The 23,355-nt window shown below is 34.9% G+C and overlaps 2 protein-coding genes across 2 annotated transcripts; both read right to left on the reverse strand.

Annotated features, from left to right (window-relative positions):
• Positions 1–667: 667 nt before the first annotated feature.
• LOC145954118 (uncharacterized) lies at positions 668–3,090 on the reverse strand. The gene is made up of 2 exons (XM_083067846.1): positions 1,694–3,090; positions 668–1,136 (listed from the first exon to the last, which is right to left on the reverse strand). Exons 1-2 carry the CDS (start codon positions 3,088–3,090, stop codon positions 668–670), a joined length of 1,866 nt encoding a protein of 621 aa, XP_082923972.1.
• A 437-nt stretch (positions 3,091–3,527) lies between these two features.
• LOC145954120 (uncharacterized) lies at positions 3,528–6,175 on the reverse strand. Its single transcript, XM_083067852.1, has 6 exons — positions 6,131–6,175; positions 5,960–6,028; positions 4,990–5,375; positions 4,550–4,812; positions 4,131–4,456; positions 3,528–4,076 (listed from the first exon to the last, which is right to left on the reverse strand). The coding sequence occupies exons 1-6, from the start codon at positions 6,173–6,175 to the stop codon at positions 3,528–3,530; spliced, it is 1,638 nt and encodes a 545-aa protein (XP_082923978.1).
• Between the last annotated feature and the right edge of the window lie 17,180 nt (positions 6,176–23,355).

Here is a 23,355-nt window from a genome sequence, read left to right on the forward strand (position 1 = left end):
TGTACGAATTCTGAAAGCACATCCTTGGCCGAGTGGGGTCACTCGGGAGGGAAGCGTCTACGAATTCCGAAGGCACATCCTTGGCCGAGTGGGTTCACACGGGAGGGAAGCCTCTTTGTACGAACTCCAGAGGCACATCCTTGGCCGAGTGGGTTCACTCGGGAGGGAAGCCTTTTTGTACGAATTCCAAAGGCACATCCTTGGCCGAGTGGGTTCACATGGGAGGGAAGCCTCTTTGTACGAACTCCGAAGGCACCTCCTTGGCCGAGTGGGTTCACTCAGGAGGGAATCCTTTTTGTACGAATTCCGAAGGCACATCCTTGGCCGAGTGGGTTCACTCGGGAGGGAAGCCTTTTTTGTTTCATATTATGTAGTTGATAAATGATGAAGAGCAGAATAGAAGAATTGAACTGATATTTCATTAATGGGTGCCTCATTAAAAACCTTGTCGGCCAAAACCCCTTCACTTTTTTATAAGGGGAGAAAAGACCGATCAAGGAAAAGAGTGCACCGTGTGTGTACATCTGCTATTTTATCATTACACAAATCAACTGTAATAGGTCTTTAAGTGAGTTGAATTCCAGGTCCTGGGGATGATTTTTCCTAAAAGCTCTTCTAGCTTGTATGCTCAATTCTGGAGGTTGTGTCGGATTCTGAATGGGCCATCCTAGTTGGCAGCTAACTTGCCTTCTCTAGGGTTGCGTCTTGCTGATCCTTGTACCCTCCAGACAAGGTCTCCCTCATGAAATTCCCTCTTGGAGAGTGTAGAGTTGAATCGCCTGGCCATTCGCTGCTTGCAAGCTTCGGCCATGATCTGGGCCTTGGTGCGAACTTCATCGATCATGTCCACTTCAGCTCGGAGTGATGCCTCGTTGGCATTCTCATCAAAATGTTGTCGCCGAAAGGACGATTCCCCGACTTCGACGGGGATCATGGCATCAGTACCATATGTTAGCCGGAAAAGGGTCTCCTTTGTTGTGGACTGAGGAGTGCACTGATAGGCCCATAGGACCTCCAACAATTCTTCGGCCCAAGCTCCTTTGGCATCTCCCAACCTCTTTTTTAACTCCGTGAGGATCACCTTATTGGCTGCTTCGGCTTGACCGTTAGATTGCGGATGCTCAACTGACGTAAACCTGTGTTTAATGCCGAGGTCTTGAATAAACTGGTTGAGTTTTTGATCGGTAAATTGGAGACCATTGTCAGTTACGAGGGCATGAGGAATGTCGAAGCGAGTAATGATGTTCTTCCACAAGAACTTTTAAACATTGGCTGCTGTGATATTGGCCAGTGGTTTGGCTTCGACCCATTTTGTGAAATAATCAACCGCGATTAACAAGAACTTGCATTGGCCTTTAGCTATTGGGAATGGTCCGAGGATATCCATTCCCCACATTGCGAACGGCCAAGGTGAGCTAATGCTATATAGCTCTTCGGCAGAAGTATGGATAAGGTTGCCATGCCGTTGGCACGAGAGACAACGTTTGACAAACTATATGCAATCACCTTTGAGAGCTGGCCAATAATAGCCTGCTCGAAGCACCTTCATGGCTAAGGTTCATCCTCCCGAGTGGAACCCACATATTCCCTCATGAATTTCTCTAAGAACATAATCGCTTGTGCCAAATCAATACATTTTAACAGTGGGACTGAGAAACCCCTGCGATATAATTCTCCTCCTACGACCGAATACCTGGCTGCTTTTGTTCGGAATTTTTTGGTGGCGGAAGGGTCAGACGGCTCTTTGCCAACTTCAAGGTAATCCATTATTTCGGTGATCCAAGTCCAGGTAGGTTCCTCGACCGTCATACATTCGGTAGGTTTCACACTCGGAGTTGCAAGGTCAAGGTGAAGTGTAGTTCGCAGTTGTCTGGGCTTTCGAGTACTGCTGGCCAACCGAGCCAGTTGATCGACTCTCTCATTGTGTTCCCTTGGAGTGTGTTTTACTTGCACTTCATCGAAAGTGTCACGCATCCGTTGAAATAAATGATAATATTTCAGTAAGTTGGGTTCTTTTACGTGAAAATTATCGTTTACTTGTTCCAATACAACTTTCAAATCTGTCCAGCACATTAATCGTCGAGCTCCGATTTCTTGTGCAAGTCTCAAACCGGCTAGCAATGCTTCATATTCGGCTTGGTTATTTGAGGCTTTGAATGCAAATCGCAAAGATTGTTCGAGTATCAACCCGGTTGGTGCTTCTAGGATTATTCCAGCTCCACTGCCTTGGTTGTTAGAAGACCCGTCCACATGCATCGTCCACAAGTCACTTATGAAATGTCCTTTCGGCTGCAACTCATTAACAAAATCCGCCAAACACTGAGACTTAATCGGACCTCGCGGTTCAAATATAATGTCAAATTCCGATAGCTCAATTGACCAAGCCATCATTTGCCTAGCCAATTCCGGTTTATGCAAGACCTTGGCGACCGGGAAATCAGTTCGGACTATGACACATTGACTCTGGAAATACCATCGGAGGCGCCGAGCTGTGTGAACAAGTCCGAGCGCCACCTTTTCCAGGAGCTGATACCTTGTCTCGACTTTCTGCAGCATTTGACTAATAAAGTACACAGGCCGTTGCACCTCTTTTTCTTGTATCAAAACGACACTGATTGCTTCGTTTGATACACATAAGTACACCACCATATCTGCCTCCGGATTGGGTTTTGAAAGAATTGGGGGAAAGCTGAGGTGTTGCTTCAGCGCCTGAAAAGCCTCTTCGCATCCGACCGTCCATTCAAATTTTTTCACCTTCCTTAACAAACCAACGATGGGTTTTGCTATTTCGGCCAAACATGGGAGGAATCTTGACAGAGCCGTGAGTCGTCCTGCTAACTTTTGAACTTCTTTGAGATTCTGGGGGCTCGCCATGTTGATGACCGCCATGCATTTGTCAGGATTGGCTTCGATGCCCCTTGCCGATAGCATGAAGCCGAGGAATTTTCCGCCCGATATACCAAACACACATTTTTCTGGGTTCAGCCGCATGTCATATTTGCGTAGCTGTTGGAACACTTCCGAAAGGTCAGCTATGTATTGGGAAAGGTCTTCAGATTTGACAACCATATCATTGACGTAAACCTCCATATTCCTGCTGAGTTGGTGTCGAAAAATTTTATCCATCAACCTCTGATAAGTTGCGCTTGCATTCTTTAAACCGAAGGGCATTACCCGATAGCAATAATTGGCTGAATCGGTGATGAAGGCCGTCTTTTCTTCATCACGGGGATGCATGCGGATTTGATTGTATCAGAGTAAGCGTCAAGGAAGGTGAGGACTTTATGCCCTGATGCACCATCAACCAACCGATCAATGTTTGGGAGTGGGTAAGCATCCTTCGGGCATGCCCTATTGAGATTAGTGTAGTCAGTACACATTCTCCATTTGCCGTTCGGCTTTTTCACCATTACCACATTCGCCAACCACGTAGTGTATTGAACTTCCCGAATAATCCTGACATCAAGCAATTTTGCAACTTCCGTTTCAACTGCAAGTTTTCGATCAGTTCCCATTTTCCTTTTACGCTAAGCAACCGGCCATGCTTCGGCGCATATTGATAATTTGTGACACATGAAATTTGGGTCTATGTCGGGCATGTCGGATGGTGTCCATGCAAAAAGGTCCTTGTTCTGAATGATCACATGGCTTAGGGTGGAACGATCCTCTTCGGACACGTCGGCGCCAATGTAGGTGACTTGAGTTGAAAGTGAACCGATCTGTAGTTGGATTTTTTCTTCAATTGGTTCTACGTGCTCTTCGTCATTCATTCTCGGATCAAGATCCCAAACTGGTGCCTCGTCCGATGCCGAAGGGTTGACAGTGTGAACCCTCTTGGATTTTAACTGCCTTTCTTCCATGGGGGATATTCGCAAACTAGCGAAATAGCATTCTCGAGCTGCCTTCTGATCGGCGTGGATTGTAAGGATCTTCCCCTTGTCAGATGGAAATTTCATTGCTAGGTGCAGTGTCGAGACAATTGCCCCTAGCATGTTCAGTGATGGTCGACCGAGAAGGATGTTGTAGGATGTGTTAGCATGTACCACAATATACTTCACTTGAATTTCCCTGCTTTCCTGTTCGTCAAAACAAAATCGAGTGAAGAGCTTAATATATCCCTTAGTGCTTACCCGTTCTCCTGAAAAACCGACCAGGGGATCATCATATGGGATTAGCTCCTTCTCGGAGATACCTAACTTTTTGAAGGTATTCCAGTATAAAATATCTGCTGAACTGCCCTGATCGACCAATGTTTTCTTGACTATGCAATTGTGAATTTCCATGCTAATCACCATTGGATCGTCCTGCATAGGGTCAATGCCTTGAAAATCGGCATCGATAAAAGTTATGGTTGGTAACCTTCGGGCAGGTTTCCTATCAAGGGCGTGAACCGACCGGATGGCTCGTAAGTGTCTCTTTTGGGCTGAGGAAGTTGAGCCTCCACCCACAAATCCACCTGCAATTGTATTAATGACCCTCTTATGCGTAGTTGTGGGGTTGTCCTTCCTGTCTCGTGACCTGCTTCATTCACGCCAAGGCCTCTCAGAACGGTCCTGCCTATGCCGATCATGGTGTCGAGGTTGATATGAGGAGCGAGGCCGAGATGAGCTTGATCGATCAACGAAATTATGAAGTTGTCCCTGCTTGATCAAATCTTCTATTTTATCCTTTAGAGCAGCACACTCTTCGGTAGAATGTCCACGATTGCGGTGATACCTGCAAGATTTGCTGGTATCGGGGCGTGGTGGAGTAGAAGTTCTCTTCGGAACTGCTAGCACTTCAGACGCAAGAGCTTGTTCTAGTACCGCTGCCCTACTAGCATTCAAGGGTGTGTAATGAGATTATTTCGGTCCACGCGTGGGTCGGTCTCGTAGTGTTATTTCTTTGCCTCTCCCTCTGAATGGTTGTTCCGTTTGCTTTTCGACTTTCCCCACTGGTTCAGCTTGGGCTTGATTGCGGTATTATGCCAGCTCTTCCATTTGCATATACTTATCAGCTCTCCTTCGTAGGTCGTTCATGTCCGAAGGAGGTTTCTTGAAAATGCTATTGACGAACCACCCTGGCTTTAAGGGCGTTGTGAGGTGATGGAGTGCTACAGCTGGATTGAGATCTCGGATTTCCAATGCTGCCTTGTTGAATCGATCCATGAAAGTCCAAAGGGACTCCTTCTTGTCCTGCCGAAGGCTGACCAGCGAAAGAGAAGTCAAGCTATGGGGGCGACTCGTTGCAAACTGGATGGTGAACTGAGACGACAGAGTGTTGAACGAGTCGATAGAGTTAGGAGGTAGTCGAGTGAACCAACTCAAGGCCCTGCCTTTGAGGGATGTCAGGAAAATTCGACACAAGGCAGTGTCATCCATGGTGCTCAAGGTTACCTGCGTGAGAAAAACATCAAGATGCTCGTCAGGGTCCGTTGTACCGTCATATTTATTAATGGGTAATGATTTCCAGTTATCAAGGAGCGGTAGTTGCATAATAGAGGGTGCGAAAGGGTGGCGATGTGATCCGATGGTTGCCATGTCCGTGGGACGTCCAACCGTGGGCAAGGCCGAAGGGAACTTTTCTGGTGCAACGACTGAGCCGTGTGGAGCCGATGTGTGGATCTCATGCGACTGATAAGACCCTTGTGTTTGAGTGTTGGTGGGTTGAGTAGGTTTCCACGAAGGGTCTTGATCGCCTCATTTTCTGCTCTTAAGGCCGAAAGTTCCTTCGCGTCTTTCTCCCGTTGTTGTTTCATAGCCGCCATCTCTTGCTTCAGTAGACAAACGGTCTTAGAGAGATTGGTTTCGTCTACCACTTTCACATGTTCTTCTTCCTCGGTCTGGTGATCTTCCGTGTTCATTCTCCTTGTTCTCATCATTTCCTCACTCAGTCAGTCTTCACAATTGTTCTCGATTCGGCCCCACGGTGGGCGCCAAAATGTACCTGTTTGAAGAGCACGCTAGTAATCTTCTTGTACTCTGAGGACCGAACGAGAGGTCCAATCAAATATTCCGGTGAGGGAGAGGTACCGGTGAGGTGGAAGTACCTGCAAAAGGCACTCCGACGCTCAAGTCAGGACAAAGCACAGATATCCATAACAATTAATGAACAGTGACGTTACCTCGTGACATGAGCTATTTATACTGACCTTTATGGGCTCTGACTTTCCTGGGCCCTGTGACAGGATTACCATATTAGGTAATACACCTCTAATCGGCTTATTAGTGTGATTAACTCTTAACCCTTGATTAAAGGTAATCCTTAATCCCTAATTAGGGGTGATCCATGCTTATGGAGCATTCGATGGCCGATCAGCTGTCGGCTACCTGGTTCGGCCATCCGGGTGCCGATCGAGTGTCGGTCACATGGTGACCAAATGGTCTTACTAGTACACCACAGGTATTTATTAAAACTAATATACATATAAAAAAAATTTCCAAAATAAAAATCTGCATTAAAAAAAGTTTTAAATGATTAAACTAGATGACAATTTTTTATTTTAAAAGTTATAAAATTATGCAAAATCAAATCTGAATAAAAAGATCTGCAAAATAAACATTTGTATAAAAAAGACTTAAACAATTAAATTGGATGTTATTTTTGTTTAAAATTTATAAAATTCTACAGAGTAAAATCTGTATAAAAAAAATCTGCAAAATAAAAATCTGCATAACAAAATGTTTTAAACAATTAAACTGGATGACTTTTTTTTTTTTTTAAATTATAAAATTCTGCAAAATAAATTGAGTATTAACAGATATGATTATTCGTGGATCCAGATATTATGATATTCGTATTCGTCATATTAATATATGAGTATGAAAAATATACATATGCATTCCTTGTGATTCCAATATCCATTCTCTAACAAGTTTTATTGCAAATATATGCTACAACTAACTTTTTTGACATTACTATGCAAGGCAGCGTTGAAGCTCATGAAAGCGACTAACATCCGATATATATGCATTTGATTTTTAAGCAAATCTTATTCTCATGGTCCACAAAGTTGAAGCCTTTTTTTCTTTTTTCTTTTTTTCTTTTTTTATAATACCACAAAGTTGAAACTTTAAATGTTCGTACTAGATCACATATTATATGATCATTCATATCCATTCCAATTCTTTTTTTTATAAAAAAAAAAAAAAAGAAATGCACTCAAGATTTTGAGTAAAAGATTTTGCTATATATCTTCCACTAAATTCATGTATCCAATTATTATTTCAACCAGTTACAAAACTAATTTGATATCCTCTACTTTTTTCTTAAAAATGGCCAAATAAAATTATATTGGGACACTAGGGGTACCATAATCCCATATTTATAAGGTATTGGTTAGGGATAATTTAGATTAACTATCCAAATTACCTATTAATCAAACAAAAGTGCTTAATTAAAACCCATCGTGGACTATGATTGGAAATCCTCCACTTAAAATTAATTTGCCACCTATATTCATTAATTCTAGAAACCAAACAATGAAGTTTATATAATTACAGAAACGTAGGAACCACTTCAATGTAAAAGACCATGCAAGGATGTCTTCCTCAAATTTACTTAATAATTCATGCAATTACCATAGGCATGTATAGATATTATTTCTATGAAATTCTTTATATTGAATATATTGTACTCATGGAAGCTATAAAAGTAACTTTTTTTTTAATTTGCGATTTAGGGTTTAAGTGAAACTCCTCGCTAAATCGATTCATATAAAATTAAATAGTATATTTAGTAATGATTCTATATCTAAAACGAGTATCGAATATAAATCTTTAGTTATAAAATACAAATATCAAATCATTTGAGATAACAATTTTTCTTTTAATAAAAAAATATTAACCTTCGATTCATAAAGATATATATCCGAACAAAAACTCAAGCAGTAAGCAGTATTAATATTTCTAACTTCTTGTTGAATATTTAAAATTTGGATGCAAGAATATTCAACTAGATGCTATGACATTCCTTTTAATAATGTAAACAAGGCACATATTTCTATTGTTTTCTTTTGTCGTCTAGTTTTTTTTTCATCTGTGTCCAAAGTTTGCAAAGATTATAAGAAAAACCAACAAGGGCTGTGTATCCACCAATTAAAAAAAAATGAAAATTGTAAGTAAAACAGACACAACTTAAACAAATTACAGATTTGTTAATTTACACCTACTTATTTTTTAATTAAAATAAATTAGTAAACTATATCGTGGTTCGTTGGTACATTTTAATAAATTAGTTAACAAATTTTACAAATATTCACTAATGTATACCCACTTATTTTTAGGTAGAATAAACAAACAAACTCTATACGTGACTATTTTTTTTAATGCTATTTAAATTCTAAAATGAATTCCCTAATTATTAGTGTTATTCAGACTCATAGGACAAATCTGCTTGCAGCATGAATCAAATCCAGTACCTCCATGTTTTTTCAAACATGCAACTTATCATTGAACCACTTCTGCATTCTTTTTATATATTGTCAAACAAATAATATATTAAACATTTTATTATCTACATCAATTTAGGTTCAACTAGTGACATATAGATTCATCTAATAATCCATCAATCCAATACTTTAGCCAAATTACTGTTCGATCGGTTCTGATAGCATTACTATTTATTGAAGAAAATGCTCTGAAATATATTTTTATTTATATGAAAAGAATATAAAGTCTATATACAATGTAATGTGAATATGGTCAGCCGTCAATGATATTTTTAATGTGAATGAAATTAAGGATCGGTCCTTTAAGAAATCAAAATCCAAGCATTAGGTGCTTCTTATGACCTCACAGATGACACAATAGGCCAATAGTGAAACAAACGTATGTATTCGAAAATACCCAAAATAGAACAGAGACAGCTTAGTTCGAATAAAAGCATCTTTGAAGAATAATTATTGAGTCAGTCAAACACTTGTGGATAACCATGACCGTTTATTAAAAAAAAAATACATTTTAAAATAGTTACATTTTGAAAAATAGCGTTTGTTAAAAATATATTTTACGATAATTACATTTCAAAATTTTTAATTTAAGAAAATAAGAAAAAAGTAACTATTTTTGCTTTATTTTGATACATTAACTATTTTTTTTTTGTTTACTTTGTCTTTTCTTTTTCATATCTCCATGAATTAAACAAAATAATATTAATAGAATAAGACATTTATATTAAATCCATTTCAATAATGGTATACTAATTTTTTTTATCTTGTTATTGGTGCAAAATACTAACAAATTTTAAGAAATATTAATTTTTGTTGATAACTAATTGATCACTTTTTAGTGAAATATTTAATTTTAATCGCATTTTTCTACCTATAAAATTTGAATTCAGAATTTTATTGTAATGATGATCCAATCTAGCTATACCAATCGAACTATATGTTCTTGTTCTTGTGTACTATTTTAACACATGGAAAGTGTAGAAGCCAATAATTAATTGATTCATGCATTCATATTGGTTAGATGCACTTGGCACAAACTAGGCAAGTGCATTCAGTATGTTTTAAATTGTGAGAGAAGAAAGGACATAGAACAGTGAGTTTCAATCCACTTATAGTAGCCACTGCTGGAGATGAACCTGGACAACTAATTCTAAACAAGGAACACGTTCACGCCATTTAGGTCATTTTTGGAATGAGAATTAGGTCAAGCATGCATGGCCTCAGAATTTCATTTGTCGTATATCACATTTTAATGAAACCAATATAGTGCTAGTGTATAATAATTGCTGTTGTGGATTCTAGCTGAAGATATGCGCACGATATTAAAGGAGATAGGGATAAGGTGAATTTTTTACGTAAATTAATTTTTTTTTTAAAACATTTACCAAAATAACATCTGTGCAACATTATTTACCCAACTAGAACCAATCACTGTTTATGCTCAGAATTCGGTTCCCGGGAAACCGAATTCTGAGCTTCAATATATATATTTTTTTTACAACTCAGAATTCGGTTTCCGGCCCGTTCTTCTTAAACACTTAGAGTGCTTTTTTTAAAATTGGAACAGCCTGTTCTAATTTTAAAAAAAGTACTCTAAGTGTTTAAGTAGAACGGGCCGTTCTGCTTCCAGCATTCGCCCAAAATAGGTCATAAACGCAAAGAAAAAAAAAATTAAAACAACTCAGAATTCGGTTCCCCGGGAACCGAATTCTGAGTTGTAAAAAAAAATATATATTGAAGCTCAGAATTCGGTTCCCCGGGAACCGAATTCTGAGCATGAACAGTGATTGGTTCTAGTTGAGTAAATAATGTTGCACATAGGTTACTTTTATAATTTTTTTTAAAAAAATATTATTTATGTAAAAAATTCGGGATAAGGTTATAACTTATAAGTGTTTATATAGATTATAATATAAAGGAAAATATAATAAGTTTTGAATACTAATTTTTCAAAAAATTAATTTTAATTTATACGTAAGTTTAATTCGATTTATAAAAAAACCACATTTCATTTTTTTTTATTTCTTTTCATATAAATATTTATAAAAAAAAATTATCCAAATACAACATTAATTGGATTGTTAAGTGTTCCGGCTACAAAGGACAATGTAGGTCATCCACCCCGCTTAGGATTTAAAAAATATATAGTGATATCATTTAACTTTATTGATACTAAGGGCAAGCTAACAGTTGATCAGAAACTGTACGTAAAAGTCAGAAAAAAAGTTCATAAAAAAACAAAAATAAATAAAAAAAGACATTTAAGGGTAAAACTATCTCACTGAAGTGAAAACCAAAACAATCTCAATATTATATAAAGGTGTAAACATTTATATATTATTTTGAAAAAATAAATTAAATATATTTTTAATCTTTATAAACTTAATAAATTTTGATTTTAATTTTTGTTAAAAAATGTTTACCTTTTTTATCTATAATTTAAAAATAATTGTTTTTTGACTTGTAAAATGGTCTTTAATAATCATTCTAAGTATATAAATAACATTTTTATAATAATACCATGAGTGATTGTAAGATCTATCTTGAAATACATAGGGTTTGACTACTTCGAAGTTCGATTCTTGTTTGTTAAAATAATGTGTGGTTAGCAGCGGTCATATTTTGTGAACGTAAATTAATTTTTAGTTATTAGTTTTGAGACACTATATTTCATGGACAAATTTTTTTTATGCATATAAATAACATTTTTTTTATAAGATCTAGAAGGAAAAAAAATCAAAACCATCACATGCTAATCAGATTCCATATACACTAGTGAGTGTCACCTAAAAATATCATTTAACCGAGCAATTGATGATGTTACATAATAAAGGACAAGAAATAATGATATAAGAATTATTAGAGACTAAAATCAAAATCAAAATTTTAGAAGAGTAAAATCAAAATCTATTCATTTTATTAAAATACTCTTCATTAAGACTTGATATAAAAAAAAATATATATATATATATTATAAATATAATTTCAATTAAATGAAAAGCACGTATATTGAGATATATTATTAAATACAATAAGATTAGTTAAGATTTCACTAGTACAAAATAATAATTCTTTTGCATAATTGTAAAACTTGGCTTAAAATCGAAATCATTATTAGCCTATAGTTAATCCAAGCCTCTTATTGAGCCCATTGATCCAATCATATTTTCAAGCACACATGCGAAATTAGTTGATTTGTATTTTTTTTAGTTTGAATTTAATTTGAAACTTTTCCATGCTTGCACACACTAAGACACTCTCTATCCCATATATCATAACATAAATAATATAAATTAAATAACCTTGTTATAATAAATGAACTCAAAATCCTCACAGGTAGAAAGAGTCACATTATTAACATAAGCTAAACTTAATGGAAAATAGATTTATAAATGAATCAAAACAAAACTCTTAAAAATTATTAGCATGAAACCAACTCCTAAACTAGCCTGAGCTAGACTTTAATGTCACATGTTCTATTAGAGCACAACCCATCATTAAGGATGACGCCTTATCACCAACATCCTCAACACTATGCTGATGATCACCTATAGGGACCACAAATAAACAACACAAAAGAAAATGGAGTGAGAAATATCTCACTTTGGCTCACGGTGCGAGAGTACAAACTGGCTAGCCAAATACAAACAAAGCATATAACAAAATATGGCATATACGATAGACATTATCAACATAATTATTCAGTAACAACATAATAAGTAATGACAGATACATTATAATGCATTATGCAATGGACACGAGCGACATATTATTACGCATGTGGCATTAGTGAAAAAATCACTTTTGTACATTACCGCTAGTAATACACTAAAGTAGTTTAGGAGTACATGCCATGTCACACCTTCTGTGCACTCTCATTAGTAAGACATACTACCAGGATCTAGTTGGGATAGCTAAGTTGCGTAAGATACATCTCATGCTCACAAGGGCAGGATTGAGACTTCCAAACTGACCTATCCCCAAGGTTGGTTCCCAAGCTTTTACATAAGGGACCTTCTTTGGCAGTGTATTCAATATTGTACCCATTCAAAAACATCTTTATGCATCTAATACATGTCAAACATACTCTAAGTATTACATTCACATGGTTCCATAATTTCACATTTCACACATTCATCATGTCTCATTACTCATCACATACTCTCATATAGTCATCAATAGAGATCAATTCATATCCACATCAACATTACATTACAAGAATTACATTAGGTTAAACAGAAGAACAATAAAAGAATCACAACCAAAACAGTGCCCAATGACACACATTTTGCACTCGACACGATACCTCCAAAGGACCACATTTGTCTCTATCTGGACCACACTCGGCGTGACTAAGCCCACGCACGACAAGAGAACCATCGATATCTCTTTGGAGTGTCCACGCTTGGCGAGAGTTAGCTAACGCTTGGAAAAAGCATCATAAGGAACCCCTAGATCTTTTGTGCCCAACGAGGGTCATCCCACGCCTGATGTGAAAGATCTCAAGAGCAAATTTTTCTTTCAGCCTTAACAATGCACAACATGCTCCAAGTGGCACCCAATGACATATTAGAAACAACATGCACATCAGAAAATGTGAAAATTATGTGACGCACACCAATTCATGAAAATACACAATTCAATTGGTGGAAACTTTCCAAACCACCTAATAAACGCATACATAATAAACATTCTAATAAAAATTCTAACATAATTTATGTGTACAACTACATACTCAGGTAATCTCTTCATACAACCCCCAATGCATCCTTTTAGGGTTATCATAGGAACCCACAAGAACATCAACACATACAATTACAACTCAATCTCAAAAATTACTAGCACATACATACAATTTACATCGATTAGAAAATACAAGGAGAAAAAAAGGAGATAAAGACATACTTAGGAAAACCCCTCATACGTGAGCAAACAATAAAGATAGAATTGGGAGTCAATCCCACTACCCGACATACAAACCCACACCCAGAGCGAAGTTTCTCACTCTTCTCTTACCTGGATAAGTACTAGGCGACGGGGATCACGACTTCGGGGTGATTTCCTTCTTGCTTTTGTTCTCCGAGCTCTAAAGTGTGAATGCGTGCATGAAAAATAAGAAAGCGTAGAAACTTATTAAAGCCTTTTTTTTTAAACCTTAACCTCTCTTTAACCTCATAGTTAAAAGAATTAATTATAGTTATAAGTTCCCTTGCCCCCAATTAATTTAAATAAAACATTTAATAAAATACTTTATATTATAGTTCAAAATATATCAAATAATTAAATAATTATTTAACAACCCCTATTAATAAAATAAAAATATCAAAATTTTTAATCAAATACTTATATTATTTTTAATGAAAAATGGGATGTTAAACACACATCTTTTCTTACACATCATTTTTCATGCGCTTTTTGCACACACACTAATGGTATTAATTAAAAAGGATCTCTATAAATTTAGAAAAAGAGAGAAAATTTATTAGAGATAAGATTCGAACATAGATACTTTAGAATTGAGATTCTCCCCCATTTTTTTTATCCATTTTTATAATTTTGAATGTACATACTTCACACTTTGATTGCTTAAAATCTCACGTACTATCAATTAGTAGACCAATACTTTTAGTTGTTATAAGAGCGATTTAGATAAGTTTTATAGTATATATTAAATTTTAAATTATATGTATCTAATTATATACTCCATCTGTTATTTGTCATAAGTTTTAAAAAATATATATTTTTGTTCTTAAATATAAATAATTTCAACTATTTTTGTCTTATGTAATAACACCCCTCTCTAAAATATTCATCTTTTTATGCATGACTTTTCAGTTGTAATATCTTTTTTTGGCATTTATGAGAAGGAAAGTTTATGAAAAATAGTATGAGATTAGTAAAATTTAGTCTAGATAACCAATTTTCCTAATATGTGTAAAATCAATTTTTTTCTTCTTATAATAGAGAATAGAGAGAGTGATAATTTATTCAATTCAAATATCTTTTTTTGATGTACTTTTCATACAAAACAAAAATAAACATAATTTTGGACAAGATGACACTTGAACTCGAGTGAATGTAATTATTTAATATAACTAACATGCTTCATTGTTTTACATTTGATTGATTTAAATAATTTATATAGTATTTTTAATTTAAAATTACATATTTTATGTGGTTCAATCGATCTATAATTTGGTTACTTTATCAGTATTATATTGACTACAATTTTTTGGGAGACTTTTTTAAGCCATAGTATGAATTTTATTAAATGTTCTTACTAAAATCCTACAAGTTCTCCAATGATGGATATGACGTCTTAGCCGCTCCATTGTTCGTGGCGGGGAGGGGGAAGGGCACCTACAAAGACACTCTAACACTCAAGTTAGAGGAAAATTTAGGTTAAAAATAAGGTTAGGGTAGAATGATACATGTTACCCCGTATATATGATTGATGTTATCTCTAATTTTAGAAATAGTGTTGTATGATGTCTTGGAGATATCTCTTTACGATTACATAGGGATATTATTATTGATTAGCAAAGATATTGTTCTAGATAAATGAAAATATTCTATTAGGTGATTACAACGTGCTAGAATAAGATATTTATGGAAGACATTCATGTTAGGATATCTTGCTAGCCGTTAGGGATTAACCACTTAGGGTTTTATTGCATGAAGATTGGGCGAGAGGCTAGCTCAACATGGTTGAGCTAGAAGGTGGCAACTCAGGTTGTTCGAGATAGCGTGGGCGAGCTGAAGGTAGTCAACTCAACTTGATCAAGGTGGGTAAAACATAAGCCCCCTGAGTTTTGAGTCTGTTAGGGAGAGGGTGATGGCATCCTTGCTTGCATGGATGTGAGATGGTGAACAAGGAAGGACACTTTTCAAAGGCTCACTCTATATTTAATTTCCAAAGTGATTACATGAAGCATTACCTAGGGTATTTATAAGTGTTGGTGACATCCCAAAACCTTAGGGAGGGTGGCGGCTAGGTCATCATTGGATGATCATTCCTTCCCTAAATGGGAAGGAAATTCATGCCAAATGACATCCAAATAAACCCTAAATGTGCCGCCCACCTTACCCTAAAAATGGTACCTTTTTGGGTTAAGCTAGGCTACACCTAGGTGCATATATAATAGGAGAATGCAACCCAGGTGCCCTTCCACTTGGGCCAATGCTTCTCCTTAGCCTAAAAGGTCCATTTTTGTCACGTCCAAACACCTACATCACTTAGGAAATAAAGCCCTAAATTCTAAGTGCCCCAAAATACAAGGGCAAAATAGGAAATACAAAGAAAATAAATTCTAAGTCCTAAGCACCCTAAAATACAAGGGTAGAATTGGAAAATAAAATAAACCCTATACTAATGAGACTTAGGAGAGTATTTAGTACTCTATGATCATGAGGAGGATGTCCCTTGGTGTGTAAGCTTCCTCCTCCTCTTCCACTTTCCTAGCCATGGACCTTGTGATGGGGCCCACATGTGTCTTCAGGGATGGCCCTCCATCAGAGGGGGTTAAAGGAGAGGCTACCTCTGAATCTTCCATTACTCATGGCAAGATGAGGAAGCAAAAGTTGTTGTATGTTGTTCAAGTTGATTAGTATAGGTGGTACAAGGACCCTCCGAGCTTTGAGCTTGAGTTGGGGGAGAAAACTTTGTTTAGTTTTGATTGTTCACATTGCAATTAATGCATGATTGTTGACGATTTTCTATGTGCATTAATAGGAAATAAATGCAGTGTGTCAAATTTTGTACTTGTTTACTATATGTTAAACAAGGTGGGGTTTCCATTTCCTTTTGTAGTTTGCTAACATTCTTGGCTTAGTGGGTCATTTCTTGTAGTTTGTGATGGTGAGGTATGTTTTTGTGTGGCAACGTTCCTATAGGTGATCACCACTTTTGACAAATTCTTGAGTTGTTGTTTGGTGTAGGTATTGATGCCCAGTGGTTGGTTATGGGATCGATGCAAATGGCATCGGTGCTTGAGATGGTTCAGTTTGTGGGGCGAGGTTGATGCCTTGAAAGTGGAGGTTAGTAGTCTTCGAGTGGAATTGGAAAAAGATTTTTCGAAGAAGAAGGCGTTGGTGGTAGCCTACACACACTTGGAGGCTGAAAAAGGGGTGTTTAATGCGTATGAAGGACATTTTATCAAAAAGGGTGACTTGTTGGTAGATAAGGTGGTGAAGTTGATTGTGTAGAAGAAGAAGGCTTTGCGTGGTTTTGCTAAGTATGTTCTAAAGGTTGAGAATTTGTCATTTGAGTAGGCATCGATGATGTCACAAATTAAAAATTTTATGGCCCATGTGTTTGTGCTGGAGATTGATGATAATAAGGGACAGGAGCGTGGTTTTGAAAAAGTCATACGGTAGGTTGCATATTATACAATTGATTTTTCATGCAATAAGCTAAATGTTAGGTTCGATGTCATTGATGGTGAGCTTTTGAAGGATGACTTGTTCGATGAGAGTGACACAAAGGAGTCATTGGATGAGTATATGTTTTTAGGTCGTGATTTTGGTGGAACATCAAGTGGTGGAGCTTTGTCTTCTAGTGCAGGTGACGTAGGCGAGGCTCCTAATATTTGAAAGGGACTGTAGGGATCCCTTGTGTTTTTTTTGTTCTTGAAAAACACTTGGATGCATGAATTTGTCTTATGATATATGTGGGTTGCTTCTTTGATTGTTTGTTTAATGGTAGTTGCTTGATTGTGTTGTAATTGGGAAAAATTGTGTGTGAAATTGATTAATCATGAGAGATTGTGAAGCATGCAAGTTTTTTTTGTCACATGAGAGATCATCGAGATGTGACAGCTTGCTTTTTCAAAAATTGTGTATGAAATGTGAATATGTGAGAGCTCATTTTCTTAGAGATCATGTGTGGAATGAGTAAGACGTGAGAGCTCATTCACTCATAAATCGCATAAGAAATGAGTGACACAAAAGAGCTCATTATAGGCCCTAAGGTTTTGCGATTTGGGTATAATGTATGAGTAATTGTAATTATATGTACTTCATGTTTTATTTGTGCGTATTATTAGTGTTTCGCACTGTTTCATCAGACATGGGATATGTTTTGTCAAGCACTGTTGAGGCCACGAATCTCTATGACACTTACGTTGGGGGTGGGTTGAGGCTCATCAAGAGTGGAGACTCTAAGGAAGTCTTTTTTGCTATCTCACTAAGATTGACATGGGTCACGTCCAGCATGAATCATCCTGAAAGCCATGAGTGCTCTCTAGACGAGCTATGTAAGGAGTAGATTGACTTCCACTTAGTGTTACTCGTGTATGAAACTTGTTCCTTTACTCAAGCTGAAGTAATTTGGTCGAGTGATTTGAATGTGGATGAGTGTGAAATTAAGATTAATGTTTTGATATATTGATTGAATGAGATACTTGACTCATGTATGACAAACCTTATGTATGGTAAATCGTGTATGTGGCAAATTATTGAGTATGACTAGTGATTCATGATATGGTAAAGAGTTTTTGTGACATGCATCATATGCACATAAATCGAAAAATTGAAATCGTTTAATATGCACTACACATATCTTGTGATTGGTACCACATGCATGCAAATTGAAAGTTTGTAGCCATTGAATGTGACTGAATTGTATTTGGGGATCATGATTTGATGAGTTGTGAATGAGTGATTATTTTTGGTAGAACTAATCATATATTTAATACTATGCTATTGTTATAAATAATATACGGAGTGTATTTGGTTATTCATCTCTTATTTCATGTCATGAGCTAGAGTGAGAAGTTTTCTTACTCCCTTTATTTCCATGTCATGTTGTTATGAATGTTGTTGTAGGTGATACTCATTAGGATCTTGATAATGTTGGTGATGAGGTTTAATATTTGTCTTGGGAGTACTCTGATAGGACATGACATTGGAGCTTAGACTAGGGATATTCTTTATTAACACTAATACAAAAGAGGTAATTTATGTCGGTTATTTTAAGCTTTTTATGTCAGAAAAAAGTTTGACGTTAAAGCGGGAGACGTAAATTTACATCGGTTGTGAAATTTGACGTAAATTTACATCGGACATTGCCACGATCCGACGTAAAAAAGTTGTAAACAAAATAAAAACATAACGAGTGCAACCAGAACGACCGTTCTGCTTGATAGAACAACCCAGAAGAAAAGGCCAACAACCCAAACAAATAGAACAACATAAAGACCGAATAAAACAAATATCCAAAATAGCAATGCGAAGCAAAAAGGTGTTAGTGATTCATACCTGAGCTGCAACAATGTGCAAACGAGTAACAAAGAGTTTACCCCACTCTATAGAAGATAGAAAAAAACAACTTAGCAACAAAGGAGAGGGAGAGGGTTTATACAGAGAAGAATATAGAAAAGTGATGAGATCCGAGTGAGTGCGTGTGTGCGTGTACCCATGCACTCTTTTTATTCGATTTCACTACTTTTTTTACGTCGGACTAGGTAGGGTCCGACATAAAAAAGTTCACAAAAATTACAAAAATGCCACCGCATCTTTTTTACGTCGGTTTTGTTTAAGTCCGATGAGAAAGAGGTAACGTAAAAACCTCGTTTTCCACTAGTGTAATTCTTATGATAGGGTTTATGTTTAATTTACATTTTCGCTTTAGTATGAAGTTTTGTTTAAGTGTTTGTTATGTGAGACTCTTTATCTCATGTTAGAGATTTCACTTTGATTATTTATGCAAGCTATTTGGAGATTTATATCCTTGTTATGAAGTATTAATTATATATGTATGTGAGGTAAAAGGTGTCAAAAAAAAAGTATTATTAATTATATATAAATACTATATTTGAATATATAAATTATATTGTATTTAAAATTTATATAAATAATTTTTTAATAGTTAAATTATATTATATTTAAATTATATTTATATTTATGATAAATAATTTATATTGTAACAAAGGATTTTTTTAATTATTAATAATTTATTTTTAAAATTAAAATTTAATTAAAAATAAATACGATAAATATAAATTAAAAAATAGATAAATAAAAAAAATTCTCTCATCAAAGTAAAATATCCAAAATCAGTTTTATTAAAGAAAAATTTCTATAACTGTTCTCATGCCAAGTAACTATTCTCGTTTGTATTAACTAATAATGTAGATGGGATAATGTAAAATATAACTTTCTATATCGATTATTTTTAACAAATGTGGAAATGTTAAATAAATAAATAAATAATCCTCCCTCTCACTCCTCTGCCTTTGTCTTTTTGTTGTCATTGTCTCCACCTCACCTTGTGAATGCTACGTCATTATTAACCTCTGATTAACCAGATTCACAATCTCTCATGCCCCTTCCTCTTCCTATATCTATAAATATATATATATAAAAAAAATAAATAATAAGCAAGAGCTGGAAGACAAAAGCATAAACAACACAATCATACTACACCCAATAGTCACCGACATTGAAAACGTGTTTTCAAAATTTAAAGACATTGCATCAATTGTAGTTTAACTCATGTTATGTAACCTTTTCTACATAAGTTTAACAACAATTGATATATAAAGTACTAGACTATATTGGTTAAACTATAATCAATGTAATCTATTTTAATATTATTTTCAAAAATGTCACTGTATAAATATTATATTAGTTTTATCCATATTTTGCACTAATGAGAATGATAAGTAGTTGTTGATAATTTATTTTAAAAATATTAAAATTTAATTTAAACATAAATATGATAAAATAAAAATTGTAGTAGATAAAATGTTAATAAAAATTTTAAAACTCATCTCTGTGAAGAAAGTGTTTAAAAATGCTCTCCTTGAAAGATCAACTCCTAAAAATATCATACATGATAGCTATTCTTATATTGATATATATAAAGAGTGACTCTGTAAATTTTAATTTTATTCTAATTAGGATAATTTAATTTTCACTATATGGAAAATTAATTTTTTAAAATATATAAAATAAAAATTTAAAATTAAACTTTATAAAAATAACCATTAAACAAATTTTAAATATTTAAGAATTAAAATATATTTTAAAAATATATAATTTTTAAAATTAATTTTTAGATTAATTATACTTTTAGTCTCTTAAGTATGATAATTTTGTGATTTTAGTCCCTCAAATTTTAATTAAACCAGAACTTATAGATAACATGATCGATTAGGTGTATGACACAATACTTACATGGTACAAGGATGTGTCATGTGAAAATACTTTAAAAAAAAAATTAAAATATAGAAGATAAAATTGAACCTTGCTCCCCAAGGTTTTAAAACACATAGATAGATAGTTCACATTCATATTTCGCAAATCGTAGTCCAATGTAGAAATGATGACAAAATAAAACATCAATCTTTCCAAAACACAATAATAGTAATGAAACTCCAATGCTAAACCTAGTTAAGCCCCGATGTCACATATCCTATAAGCGCATGCCCAACTGAAGCCTAAGCCTCATCACCAACATTCTCATGCTGATGATCACATGCAACACAAATTAAACACATACAAAGAACAACAAGGGCGTGAGAAATATCTCAGTTCCAAGTGCAAGAATAAAGGTTAGATAGCACACACACAACAAACATAAGTCACATGTAAACAATACACATACACAATTAATATCACATGCACACTCATTTATCATGCAATAATGTCATGGACTCGACTCATAAATGTATGCATGTGGCGCCATACAGAAGTTTCACATTTCTCATCATTTCATCACATAATTTGTTACATTACTGGTATGCGGCCTAAGCAGCACACCTGGAATAAGTAATTTCATCACATAGCTTGTTACATCACTGGTGACCCTAAGGTACACCTTGTTAGCTTGTTACATCACTGGTATGCGGCCTAAGCAGCACACCTGGAATAGGTCATATATGCACATGATGCATGTCACACATTCACTATTTCATTAACTCAACATTTCACTTGTCATGGAATTTCATGTCTCATATCATCACATTTCACATTCTCATAGTCATAGCTTATCTCATTTCATCACATTTCACATTCTCATAGTCATAGCTTATCTCATTTCATCACATTTCACATTCTCATAATCATAGCTTATCTCGTTTCATCACGTTTCACATTTTCATAATCACATCATGTCTTATGTCATTTGTTCATATTTTATATAATCATATTCATAATTGTTCTCATAGGATTCCGTATAGGAACCCACAGAGCACTCTAATTCATATCAAAACTTATCTAATTCTGAAATCAAATACATATTTACACTCTACATCACACAAGGAACACAACAGAATAATCAGAAGGAAAAACAGAAAACATTCGTATTTGGGCTATTTCTCATAGGGTTCTCTCAAGAACCCATAGAGCACTCTAATTCATATCAAAACTTGTTTACTTTTAAAATTTATCACATATTCATACCTCACATCCAACAAGGAACACAATAGAACAATTAGAAGGTAAAACAGAAAACATTCATATTTTTCTTGTTCCTAGAGGCATGCATCAGGCAAGGGTTTGGGGGCCAAACCTCCGAGCGAGGTTTCTCACTCCCCCTTACCTGGATAAGCAGAAGGCGAAGCTAGAGAAAAATCTGGTTGATCTCCTTCTCTTGGTTCTCCTTGATCTCTAGAGAGTGTGTCCAGAAACAGTGCCAGATTGCTCTATTTATAGATTTCAAGAGTGGCTAGAACAACCTATTTCAGATCTGGAACGACTCGTTCTGGATCCTTTCATCATGTGGAAAATTCACATCTGAAACGGCCTGTTCACAAACCAGAATGGCCTGTTCTGGAGATGAATTTTAACTCACAACGACCATATCTCGAACGACCCGTTCGAAAAGTGGAACGGCCCGTTCAAAAAGTGGAACGGCCCGTTCTGGGTCCAAAATTTACTCATAATAGCTTGTGTTAGAACCACCCGTTCCAATCTCGGGTTTATAGGCCATTTTAGTAGTTTGGAATGGCCCGTTCCAGTTTGGGAACGACTCGTTCTAGGCTACTAAATTACCCTAATTAAATGCACATTTATCACAGTTAAATAATATATATAATAATAGTTTTAATAATATTATTGATAATATTATTAATATATTATTATTTTAAAAATATTTTGAACTTATATAATTATCTAGTTTAAGATATATAAACTATAAATTTCATTCATGTATGAAAGAATATTCACTATTAATAGAAAAATAAATTTTAAATATATTATTGGTATTAATAATATATTAATAAACTAATACTATTAATATTGATCCGTGAATACTAATAATATTATTAATGTTAATAATGTATTTATTTTTTATTAGCAATATTAAATATATTTTTTTACACAAAAATAAAATTTGTAATTTATATATCTTAAATAAATATATAATTATATAATTTTAAAATAATAATATTAATATACTAATAATATTATTAATAATATCATCTATCTATCTATCTATCTATCTCTCTCTCTCTCTCTATATATATATATATATATATATATATATATTACTTAATTGTAATAAATATATGTGCAATTTGGATTCATTTGAAGATATATAACATTATCACTTGTATTATATATTAAAAAATTATTAGTCTAGTAGTTGATCGAGGTCGTACCCGGTCAAATAAAAATAGTTAAATGTAATATTAGGAAGCTTTCCTAGGTCGTCTCCCAAGGACCAATTGTCTCTATCAAAGGTTCAAACACGAAGTGGGGGGACGGGGGGGTTTTGTTTAGAATCAAGGTTAAAACACAATAAAATGCAAAGTAGCACAACAAGAAAAACGAATTGGCTCTTTGTTGAGATTGTAACTCTCTTATCCCTGGTTCTCAAAAGATTTCTCTATTCACAACTTAATCCTTGTTCCATCCAAGTTATGTGACACCCTCTACCCAAACATTAATACACAATAAATGTAAACAATAATTTGTTTTTTTTT

This window comes from Cajanus cajan, chromosome 1, assembly GCF_000230855.2.
Source record: "Cajanus cajan strain Asha chromosome 1, NIPB_CcT2T_4, whole genome shotgun sequence".
Lineage (NCBI taxonomy): Eukaryota > Viridiplantae > Streptophyta > Magnoliopsida > Fabales > Fabaceae > Cajanus > Cajanus cajan.